Source organism: Helicoverpa armigera, chromosome 8, assembly GCF_030705265.1.
Source record: "Helicoverpa armigera isolate CAAS_96S chromosome 8, ASM3070526v1, whole genome shotgun sequence".
Classification (NCBI taxonomy): Eukaryota; Metazoa; Arthropoda; class Insecta; order Lepidoptera; family Noctuidae; genus Helicoverpa; species Helicoverpa armigera.
The window spans coordinates 7,543,888-7,556,551 of NC_087127.1; the positions used below are offsets into that span (position 1 = coordinate 7,543,888).

The window sequence follows — 12,664 nt, forward strand, 5'->3', positions numbered from 1 at the left end:
ATATTATAATATTTCAGTTTATGAAATATTGAATTATCGTGTAGTGAAGTTATTTTATTGGTTGTGTATGCAGTTTTTTTTTAAATCTACACAAAATGTTTATTAAGTATCACTTTACGCAGGAAAATAATTATGATATTGACTCTATCAGAGAGCTAATCTATTTCATATACGAAAGTAAAGTCAAAGTACTTAACATGCATTATTAGGTACTCATAATTATTATTAGAACGATAAAAGAAACTCGCGCAGCTTCATTTATAATTCGACGAGTATTCACATTAACCTAGCTCAATATTTCACAAAGTTTATAAGCGGAGTTCTGCAAGTATGGATGATTAACTAATTACTAGCATAAAAGTTACGCATATAACGCTGTGAATCCGATAAGAAAGCACTGAGAGCGGTACTCAGCGTTGTGAAGGAGTGCCACAAGGAGCGGCAGCTGGAGCGACATATTCACATTGGCTCTTGCAACTCTCTTCAGAGTGTCAGATCGCGATGGCCGAGAGGCTGCACGGTCGATCGCGGGCAGATCGCCGAGATACGTGGCGACCGCCCCGCAGCATAGCCGCCCGCCGTCGAATATCCCCTGACGTCGGCGCCACTCTCCACCGACATCGCGATTCACGCCACTTGGGGCACTTGGCACATCTTATAACGACTCTCCCGAGTGGGTAATACATTTACCATTAAAATCAGGATTTAACATTTTATTTCCTTTGATCTGTTATACTTAAAAACCTCTTTTCGTTTTTATTTCCATCAGTGTTTCTTGGAAAATGTCAAATGATATTTAAATGTTTGTTTGTAAAGTTTATGTTTTATGTTCCATAAAGTGTAACAATGAAACGAGTGCTTCCACATCACATAGCAGAACCATGACTTGTGAAAACATTTTTTGATTTTACTCGTAATTTTGTTTGCGTTTATTTTTGAACGAAGTGCATTTTGAAGCTGAAACTTTTATTACCTTCATGAGTGCAAAAAACATTTGCTTGCTGCTATCTTAAAATCACGAACTATTAATGACAATTTACGTTAGCCAGTAGTCAGTTCTTGTTTGTCCTTATGGGCAGAGATTTAGGAGAAGTAAATAGCCGGATGGATCACTAATTCTTAACACACAGATGATTTCTTAAAGAATTGTGATCTTGCTAGATACAGCTAGCGTACAAGAATTTAAAAAAAATAACTATGTGTACATGGTGAATTGGTGACTACATATTTATAAATAAGCTTATCATGTAAATTTTCGAAATTGTTAAGTGCTATTTGAAATACTTAGGATATATTTCAATTACGCGAAGTTACGCTTTCTTTGAGTCAAACTTTTCGTATCATTTTCAAAGGGAGGCACGTTTCGGCAGTTCACATTCTACAGTTAGTAAATATTGCTTGCAATATTGCATGGTACACTGAAACTTTCAGAGTTTGGAACTATGAATATGATTTTGTAAAGATGGTCCGTCTTGGTAAATACAATTTAAATTAAATACAATAATATACACTTGTAAGTTATGTAAAAGGTTTACGTACGTCAAATATTTAGCAAGTTTAGATGGATCACCTTTAGACGATCAGAGGAATTGTAATTATAATAATTGAACAGTAGAAATTCATTGATGTAGTCGATAACTGTGTTGTATAATCACGTCTAAGATAGTTAAGTTTGATAAATAAATGCATGACATCTAGCAACATGACGGACTACTATCTGGAAGGTACCTATCTGGTAACAATCAAGGCATTATCAGCTAACTAGGGTCAAGGTCGAGAATGTCTGTAACGTCGGGTCATCGGCGGCTCGGTCAATTTGTATAATTTACTACCCACCTAGTGGTGAACTACTATGATGAAATAGGTAGACTTCTAAGTAGTCGTAAATGCCACTTTTAACACGATTTATTTCATAGTTAGTTATTTCGTCAATAGCAGGCAATGTCTAATAAAGTATGAATGGGCAAGCCGTGTTTACGAAACCAAACAGCCTATTCATTGCCTACACAACAAAGTTATTTGGTTTGTTACAAGTACAAACATAACTAATAATCTTACATCACCGTACCGCGCACTCGAATCAGAAATCAAGTTGGCCTAAATAAAAGCTAAAACGTGGTTTCATTGAGTGGCAATAAAAGCGAAACGATGTAGTTTAAACTTTACTCAGGTAAGTATTTATGTCACAACGTGCTAACATTGTGCTCAGGGGAATACTACAAGGGGATGGGTCAAAGGGGTGTTGGCGTGCCCGAGACATCGGTGCTCCCGGCCATTGTGGCTTGTCTTCTAAGGTGAACAATATTGATTTTATAAAAAACGTGTGGACTTATCAGAGTGCATTACTACACGATACGTGCGTTTAACTTATTATCCTTTTATCGCATGTCTCGGCCAAGTGGAACATGACATGTTCGTTAAAATACATGTATAATCTTGGGCAGTAATGAGTTTTTCGGATAAATATTCTGCTATACCCTAATATTACAATACACTTACGTATCTGTCATAATAGTCACAAGCTGTACTAAAATAAGAATGGCGTAATTTTATTGATGAGGTACCCACTTTTGATAAGCCGTAGTACTTGAGGAAAGCTTGAGATAACGATGAAGAGAACTAATTTGTATACAAATTACCTACGTAGGTGAATCCCTTTGTCAGCCCTGTGCCGAAGTTTCGCAGATTAGCAATATTAATGTTTATTACTTTGAGGTTGCTAACTTTGAGTTTGTAGTATGTTGGCACTTAATATTCTTTTTTGTGTCACGTTAAACATTACGTATGTTTTTAATGTAGCTTGTTTATTGCCTATTTGTAAGAAAATACTCTTTTAATACATAGAGGGTGTAAATTGAATAAAAATTCTTTAAAGCAATTTGTCTGTAAACTGTAAAGTATATTTTCAATGTAAGACTGCGAAGAAAATTAATTCCCAGCAGGCGTCCCTCGGCAAATCCGATGTCTACGATATTTCACGCTTGCTAACTTCTTCATCAAATTTTTCTCGATCGCTTATCAGGTAGATGGACCTTATCAACTTTTAAAATTAACTTTTATTATTTTTGATATAATTTCTCAAGCATCAATGTTTTTTCTGTTTAGTGTCAAAGATAACTTTTCTCCTGTATATTATTATTGAACTTCATATAAGAAACCCATTTCTTTTTCTCCTAAATAATAGTTTAATGAATAGGGGAGTTGGAATCTTAATCTTTTTATTATTTTTATTGACTTATGTTTCGCATACTACATAGACTTGTGCAAAATTTTGCAATAATTCGCTGGCTATTTATTCTTTGCCAAATCCTACAGGAAAATGTTGTTAAATAATGTGTTATTATTACAAATTAATATCGTGGACATAATGATGTTACGAATTACGTAATGAGTTATGAAGTAAAACACTTTTTACCATTTTTTAGAAGGCAACCAATTCTACTCGTACCGTGGGAAAATAATAAGTTAACACCAAGGTAATTGTTGATATCGAGAGCCGATCGTCGCTCAACAGGCGTCAGACGACATCGTCACGCTCGACTGTTTTATCCGCTTAACTGTACATTTCAACCACCATAAATGAGATTTGAATACGTTTAAGACGATAAATTATATAGGTAGTTGTTTCAAAGAGATTATGAGATTTTGTTGTACCAGCAATTATGGCTTTACTTTTAATCACAAACAAAGCAAAAAATATTTAATTGCACATGATTGCTAGGGCGATTACATACACGCATTTCAAATTATTGTAATCGACAGATGTGCGTTGATAACTTGCAATATTGCAAATTAATTATACTTAGGGCTGATTTTTCAATCGCCAGATAACACCTATCTGAGGAATATTTTTAACGTTTTGACAGCTTTTGTATGGAAAATATGTCAAACCGCCATATTTATTCCTCAGATAGCAGTTAACTGATGATTGAAAAATCAGCCCTTAATTTAACAATTGACTAGCTATCTTGATAACATATCGATTCCAAAAATATTTAATTATATGTATGTGTGTAACAACTGGCTATTAAGAGTACTAATGTATTTTGTACTTTTTAGTAGTAGATAGGTGAAAGGACACTTTCTTTCCGTTTTGTAAATAAAACAGAGATAAGACGCGATAAACTCTGACCAAAAACTTGAATATGTAATGCACTTTAGAGGTTTATCATATAAGCATAATCTAGGCAGTTCAAAATTAAGAAAACATATGAGCAGAGTTTCAACAATAACCTAACGTTTTCGAGTTTAGAATTCCGTTCATTTCGTAAGCCAAAGAATAACTCAGATTCATTGTTATTACAGTAGTGTTATCGTGAAATCGGTCCTACATTTTACGAAATCAAACGCCTGAATATGAAAATCATTTCAGTTTTTACGAACGTTATCGTATTCAGGCCGTTGTTGTATCAATTCGTAAGCAAATGAATTAGATTTGCTACATAGCGTATACTTACATAGTTTAAAATCTTAGTTAACATGCATTGGTGAATAGTTTATACATCAGTTTGTTGGGTGTATTTACATAATCCGAGGTCCGAGTGTACCTAGGTATGGAACTATTTCTTTAAACAGACTTGTTACAAATGTGTAGGGGGTGATTTTCAAGAAAAAGATGATGGAATTACTCGTAACTAAATAGACACGACAGTTACGTCGTTACTATTTACCTACTAGGTACCTACTATTTAATTATGTTTTTATGTTAGTTGCCAAGTTCCTATTAACGTAGGGTAGGTATTTTGTTTGGTAAAATCTTTACGTCATTAAGATCATATAAATCATTATTTACATTAGATGCCTACTTACTTCTTGCGTTATGAATAGATCATTAATGATCAATATTACGTATTTTGCTTAGACGTCATTAATGCATGGGTACCTATTTGCTTAATTTTAATACAGTGGTAGTTAGCTATATTTAAATGACAAACCTACTATACAAATTAATTATTACATTAATACTAGCTTCTGCCCGCGGTTTCACCCGAGTGCCGAGCGAACCACTTCCCCCACATGGATATAAGTAGTTTGTGTATTATTCTGATATAAATAAGCTAGGTACGTCGTTTTTACGAGAAGAGGTAACAAACATACATTCATAAACTTTCGCAGTTATAATATTATGATTATACCTAGTAGAATTGAGAAATTCTTGGGGGTTACGGATTGTTATCGGTTGTAGTTAGGGTACCTGCTCGATACTAGTATCGAGTACCTACATCAGGTAAAAAAACACGAATAAACAATTGTAAGTAGAAATTGCATAAGCAGTGCACACATGTGGTGTATTAAATAGGAGCAAAGGAACCTGTTCGGGCCTATAATATACGCGCGCGCCGCTCCAACGAGCCACAAACGGCAAGCCTGTCACCATAATTTAAAACGATAGCGGGGAATGTAGTTTTATTGTGCACATACGAGACTTCAACGTACACAACATATTGCCATTCGAGGACGGCGCGATAAATGAGCACAAACGAGCGAAAGCCACTTAGACCAAATTTACACTTTGTGGGAGACCGCGGCTGCACCTCGCTTGCCGAGAACGGCGCTCTGCGATCCGACAGGCGCGCCCGTCGACAGTCAGCTGCTCACTACATAATACATAACCGCTAAATACTTCTATAGATAATACAACACTCCATGAATACAGGTTTTATTTTTATCCAACTATAAAAAGACCTACTTTCATTTACGTAAATAACAACTAAATTTCACTATCTGCTTTTTACACGCAGGGTTCATTCGTTGGGTCAATGCACTTCCGAGGCGACGTCCAAAGCGATTACAGAGCGCCGTTTTTTATAATGGGATACAAGAAAAGTGAACATCCTAGTAGACTTATTATATTCTAGCTCTAATATTTTGAGTTAATCTACATACTTTGGTGGCAGCAACAGCATAAAATGACGACAATATGTCGTCATCACGTTACCAGATAATTATCCAATTTTTGACATATACATGAAGAGGATAATTGCAAGGTTGTTATGCTATTATGCAAATGTAAACAACCTTTAGTGGCTCTTTCGCAGTATATAATTTGTATATAAAGGCTCACACAAGGCAATAATATTAAAATATGCATAGGTATGTACTGCTTGTCACTTTGTTATCAAGATCATACAATTTCCAAAACAGGATTTGGTTTTGGATAATGTACTCACCTCAAGATCTTCATATGTGCGAAATGCCATTATGGCGAAACCATCGATGATGTCCTCTTCTCCCAGCGGCTCCCGCGACTTCTTCCTCCTGGCAGGAGGACGAGGCGGCTTCTCTCTCGTGGGAGACTCGTCCTCGCCGCTGTCTCCATCCTTAACTTTGCTCTCTCGCTGTGCTTGCATGCGCTGTGCCCGCTCCCTTCGCCTATTTCTCTGATTGCGCTGCTTCACTTCGTTTTCCATCGTTCACACATTATTCGAAACACCCGACCACCGTGCTTCACTACACTAAAGTCCGCACTGCACTTTTATCACACATGGTTATCCGTTGTTTCTACGCCGCGTTATTCAACGAAATACAAATCTTGCACTCAGAAAAAGACACTGGCCGTTTCCAATGGCGGATCGTACACCGTTGCCGCATTGCAAGTAAAATGGCCGCGTAGCACTCCACGGGCTGCTTTCTTTCACATTCACGTAAACGGAGGCATTATTCCACTTAAACTAAAACATACTACCATATATTTTAACAAGAACTACGACAATAATACGATAAATTAACTTTATACATTATTCTCTGTGTTCAGAATCAGTCAATAGTCAATACAATGAAAGGTGTTACACGACGCCAACGCTGCGTTGCGGTCGCGATGGTGAACTAAAAACGGTACTGCCAACCTAAAGCGCAGACATTCCGCGATACTGGGCGTCATTGGCAATGTGGCGCTTGGTCGTACTCTTCTAACGGGTGAGGTTGTCTCTTTTTTCGACACAAATATTATTATCAAATCGTTGTTATTTCGCTTGTAAACGTTTATATTAATTACTTTTAGAATAATATACGATTGGATATGTTCATATTCATGTTATAAATGCATTAATTTCATTAGTAGATATTGCAATCCATAATACTGAGGATACGTCTGATTTTGATTCTTTATGTTGGCATTTGGTGATTTTGTTTGGAATAGAAGTTTCCCAACAATTAATACTCTGTGGAGTAGTGATTAAATTTCTTATAGGTGGATTTTACTGATCAAATAAAAATACTATGCACTAAATTATGTAATAGTATAACACACGACGTAATTTTAAAAAAGAGCTAGTTTAAGTGGTTTAATGTGGGTTTAATGTAGTTTTAAATGTGATTTTGACGTTTTGACGATTGATAGGTTTCATTCGCAGAATATTTTTTTGATTATCTGTGATATTATACAGCATGTAGTGTATGCGCCAAAAAGTTTGGATTAGATTAATCAGATAAGTTAGATTTTTGTTCTAAATGTATTATTCAGTACCTTTTAGAACAAAAAAAACTTTAATTCAGTAAACAAATAGCTTTTATTTGTCAAATCTTGTTTTCTGTTTATAAGTGATATAAAAAAAATATGAGAGTATAAGTTGTAATTACTTCTGATATGTATAAAAAGAAAACAAACCTACAAACAGAATATCATATAGCTTACTTTTACCCGAGTGCGGGAAGTAGTTGTCTCAGGAAGCCAGTAACCAGCTGGGTGAAGCTAGATTATCCAATTATTTATTTCTACCAAATTCGGAGGAAATATTAAATGTTATTTCGTTGAACTAATCTAGCGAGATATGCTGTTGTTTATCCTGCTCACTGGGCCGAGTAGTAGGTATATGTAAAATTTAATAAATGGCACTGAGGGTTATCGGCTTGACATTTTGAGTACGCGGGCCTTTTGAATCCGATTAAAAATTGAAGTTCCAAACATATTACGTAACTAGGATTTTATCTTTTCCAGTCGGTTCTGGCAAATTGTCTCACAGTTTGGATTATCGAGGAGTGAAGAAAATTCAAGTCTAAAACAAATATTCAAAATTAATTAGCTTATTCCTATTCTGCTATTAAATGGAATAAGATTAAACCTAGGCTTAATGCAGACTAGAGCTTTGCGCTATCCCAATGGGATTGCCTCGTAGGAATGCCAATGACGGTCATCAACGGAATGTGGGTGTACGGTACCGACATTATGCATCTGCCTATGATGCGTGACGCTTAAGCTATGTAAGTGCTCATATAATGGCTACTATGAAACTGATCCTGCAATTTGCGACAGGTATAAATTATCTTCCTTCACGTCATTTTTACATCAAGCTAACAAAGTAACAGCGCTTGCAGCTGAACTTTATAACTAATAAAGTTAATATATAATAAATAAATAAATTCATATATTGGCACTTCCATTTGATTTGTTTGTATTTTTATTATAAACTCAATCATTATAACAAACATCTTCCGAACCAGTTTGTAGCGGCTAAAGTTCATAGTACGTTAAAGGCGTGTGAATAAACTTACGTACTTATAATTATGTATAAAATATCTACTTTATCACAAGAAAATGTTGTTATAGATTCAGTTGAGCTTAAGATATTATGAAAGGAACTCGTGTGTTATCAACTCTAAACGCGATTAAGATTGCCGTCGGTATGACACTGTTTACGTAAACATAAATTAACATTATTTAAGTGTTACATTATCAACAGAATTATCTATTCGTAGCGTGGCTTGGACATTGATTTTGTGTTACTTATCAGGCTATGTAATTAAGGTATGTTGATAGTGATTAATAAATAAGTGCACATTTTGAGTTAATCATTATGCATCTTAATCTACTGGCCAGTTCGTGAATGTCAGCTTAATAAAACGATGCTGATAATTGCATAATGATATCGCATAATTAAAGCAATATCATGATATTAACAACGAGTTTTTTACTTACCTTCAGTGCTAATTTGTATGTAAATTCGTTATTATTTAAGAACATTTTGCGGGCAGCTTTTCGAGTGCTAACACGATTAGTGTTTAATGCTTTAGTGGTTTTATGCTAATAAAACGTTAGACCTCCGACGGGGCCTGCATTGTTTATTTTCTTTTAAAATTTTATACCGCACCGCTATAATGCCGCGTGTACACGAAGGGGTGGTGAAACGGACCTAGGACTAAACGCCGTGTTTTTTATTTTTATTTTTTAACCGCTGTTGCTGTGTACAACATGCGGCCTCCCCTTTAAAATAAAACTTGATATATGACGCAAAAGAACTTGTGATTTAATTTGGGAAAACGTACACTGGAACGTATGGATACAAATATGCACTAATTGATATTGCGTCTTCAAGCATTTGCTCAAAGCGCTGGATCAGAGAGGATAAAGATCTGGATCTTAAATAAATAAAGAATTTAGTAGGAACAAAAGCAAGAGATTCTTAACCCCGTGAAACTTGTAACAAAACGAGCATTATATATTTCAGAATCTACACCACTGAAACTTCGGCTATTAAAATGTATCTTGTTACATTTCTAGATAACCATGAAGGCGAAATCCCTCGACCGCGTGATCGTGCTCACCAGCATAGCTGGCATCCTGCTGTCCACGTATGCTTTGTACGTGGAGATGGCGATAGAAACACACCCTGGTTACAAGGCCCTTTGTGACATCTCGGAGTACGCCAGCTGCTCTCGAGTTCTTTCTTCGGAGTAAGTTAATTCACATAAGATATTAAAAGTGCCCCGCTATTAATATTTTCCTGTGACATTTGGATAGGGAAAACTTGCGTTCGGGTTTTGCCAAAAATACATACTAAGTAAGGTACGTAGGAAACTCCACTCTTAATTAAGTATGTGTTGCTGAAAAATAATGAGTAATTTACAGGAATATTTTCTTTCGAATCAGATTTGAACGAAGGTGTAATTACTATAAAAGGTAAAAATACCATTGGTAATAAAATATCACCATAAAAGGAAACCACAAGACGAAAAATTATGCTCACAAAAGCTTCTCTGACAGGTGCGCCAATGAGTAACATGTTTTTGATAAATGCGGTATCACGTATGCATGCACCTATATTTTTTTACCTTTAGTTACCAACCGCAAGCAAAAAAAAAAAACTAGGTAAGGATAATACACTACAGAATTATAATTTCGTAAAATGTTTTTTTTGTTAAAATACATACAGCGTATCTATACGATGTTTGTTAATTTTGGCTTTATTATGTAGGAAAATTTTAATCAATTAACACCAGATAGATAAGGGTCAAGTACAGAAGTATTTGGAACAAGGAAAATGCCGTCAGTTCCCGAAGTTGCCATACCCTTTTAAAATATGATATTAAATACAATATTTCTTCCAGGTTCTCAAAAGGATTTGGATTGCTACCGAAAGATACTTCGCTTGAGATCCCCAACTGCATTTACGGAATCGTCTTCTACTGCCTCATTATATTTTTAAGTACGTACATAAACTTATCATTGCGTTTAATATACTGACCGTATTTTCGTTTCGCAGAATTTCACAATAAAGCTTGAATAAAGTTAACGACGTTAACCCACTCATTTAAACATCTGCGTTAAATATCTAAAGCACATTAATGCAGTCGTTTTTCTTAACATCTAGCCGAAACCAATAAAAATTTAAACGCTATCAACTTTTACGACGTTTAGATGAAATCCGACGATAAAGCTGTCATTTATACAGAAAAGAAGAAATCAATCAACTTCGCAATTAATTAAATAAAGATGTCAACGTTATAAAGTTGTTTATAAGCTTGTCTTAATATAGTCTCGAGCCAGCTGCTGTAGGCGGCAATAGTTGCGTAAAAACTGTTTCCACAATTGGACGTATTGAATTTACGAGCTTTGCAGCTACTTGTAATTACAATCGCGATGCCAATAATCGACATGGCATTACGATGCACCGTCGCCGCGTCGTCGGCGTCGCTCGGCGTGCAATTCGCACATCAATGCGGTTCGTGGTTGCCTTGCCGGCTTCGTGACTTTACCACGAGAAAAATATTGCGAAACCCCGCTTGTGCTCACTCTAAGCTTATTTGGTAGCTCACGAGCCGTGAATAACTGTTATCGTAATAGGCTAACATTGGTACACACTCCTGGGAAGTGCGAAATGTTACGTGCCAATGTGATTTACACGTTTAGGGAAAATACACTAGCAACAATTTGAGCTTGTTAGTTCCATTTTATCACAATTACTAGAGTTGCGATAACTGAATGTAAAACGCAACTTAATTAACGTTTGTGCTTAATCAGAATTTGTAAATGTCTGCCACTCTCAGTGAGGTGAATAAGAAAGTCGAATTTGAATTATTTAATATTCCCAATAGCATTAAAGTCTATAACAATAAAATGTTTCTCTATTTGAATATTTAGAGGGTTTGCGTGAGCTTTTATTGCTTCGCTAAAATGTTAATTCCGTGAAACACGCTCGTAAATGCTCGGAATTGTAGTGGGCATTGTGTTATTTCAGTCTGATATTGAAATAAGCCACAGCCGCTTTGTTTGATCTCTTTTGTTGTGTTGAGTGCCCATAATCTGTCATTGTAATTGCTCTGTGCTTGATTTGATTTTATGAACCATAAAATATTGTTACAGGAACCTGTAATTATGATTTTCTAAGTTTAGGAACTGTGTTTAGTGCGCTATTACGAGCCATTTGAATTGCATAACGTATTATTTCCGGGGTAGGGTAACTTCTCTGGGTGTTTGAAGGCAAAGGGATCTTTGATATGAACTCGGTTATTACCCATGGCACTCGTGGAAACTTTAACTAATTTTTAGTACTATCAGTTATTTCCAAAGCTTTTCAATATATTCTGTATCTATACCGAAATGCAACGGAGTATTACGTCCGTTGATGTATTTCTCACGACTTCCAACATCTCAACCAGATAACGGGATCCTAACAAGCGTGTCTTATGTTTATTTCAGCAACATTTGATCAGCTGCTGGTGGCCAGGCTGCTACTTCTAGTGACTGCATCTTCTATCCCCATGTGCGTGTACCTGGCCTATCTTCTGGCGTTTGTTCTTCACGACCTCTGCATTGTTTGCGTGTCCACCTACATCGTCAACGGCGCCCTTACCGTCCTTGTTTACAAGAAAATGAAAGCGTTGACTGCTAAAAAAAAGTAAAATGATTCCTTCCTCAATTTTCAAAATGTTATGGCTGTTTTAATACCTCAAAATGCATTTGATGTTATAAAATAAAGAGCTGTTAATACCTGTTTTATTTCAATGTTTAGCTGCAGCTAAATCCAACTTTCTACGCTAAAATCACAGTTTTACAATCCGGCTGAACTGCGAGCATGCGTCGGCGGGAAAAGTAAAATACAACTTAGGTAACAGAATGCACTCAACCGCGCGTTGAATACCCGATGTGCGGAATAGAGTGTTTATTTTACAACTTTAGTTTGTGATTTTACTCGACTATCGTTGAGAGGAAAATATGAAGTAGATATACCTGGTTCATTATTTGATTTTAATGTTATAACGCTTTTCAAACTTAATTGTGTAATTTTCGAATTATGAAAAGTAGGTTGATTTGAAATATGTGTTAGGTTTGGGTGCATTAAATCTCAGATTTACGGTACCCACTCCTCTTTTAGCTTTGATTATAATTGAACCATATCAGGACATAATTAAGTATTACTAACCAATCGTCCTCGACTCTGAATTAAAA

General features: G+C 35.7%; 3 protein-coding genes across 17 annotated transcripts in view; 1 reads left to right on the forward strand and 2 right to left on the reverse strand.

Annotated features, from left to right (window-relative positions):
- The window catches only part of LOC110374805 (fibrosin-1-like protein), a 45,503-nt gene extending 39,091 nt beyond the window's left edge, over positions 1-6,412 (reverse strand). For all 11 annotated transcript variants that reach the window (XM_064035705.1, XM_064035701.1, XM_064035702.1 and 8 more), the window contains exon 1: positions 6,171-6,412. In XM_064035705.1, the coding sequence (XP_063891775.1) occupies positions 6,171-6,410 (240 nt within the window). In that variant the 5' untranslated portion in view covers positions 6,411-6,412. The remainder of the gene's footprint in view (positions 1-6,170) is intronic.
- Positions 1-12,664, reverse strand: part of LOC110374799 (uncharacterized) — a 340,622-nt gene that overhangs the window by 58,889 nt on the left and 269,069 nt on the right. The window lies entirely within an intron of this gene.
- Positions 6,776-12,214, forward strand: LOC110374796 (vitamin K epoxide reductase complex subunit 1-like protein 1). Of its 5 annotated transcripts, none has more exons than XM_021332676.3 (4): positions 6,776-6,915; positions 9,497-9,669; positions 10,324-10,421; positions 11,915-12,214. In XM_021332676.3, the coding sequence occupies exons 2-4, from the start codon at positions 9,503-9,505 to the stop codon at positions 12,115-12,117; spliced, it is 468 nt and encodes a 155-aa protein (XP_021188351.3). In that variant the 5' UTR covers positions 6,776-6,915; positions 9,497-9,502; the 3' UTR covers positions 12,118-12,214. The 5 variants fall into 5 exon arrangements, with proteins under 5 accessions (XP_021188351.3, XP_063891777.1, XP_021188353.3 ...); XM_064035707.1 differs by having other exon boundaries at positions 6,811-6,920; XM_021332678.3 differs by lacking the exon at positions 6,776-6,915 and adding an exon at positions 7,994-8,199.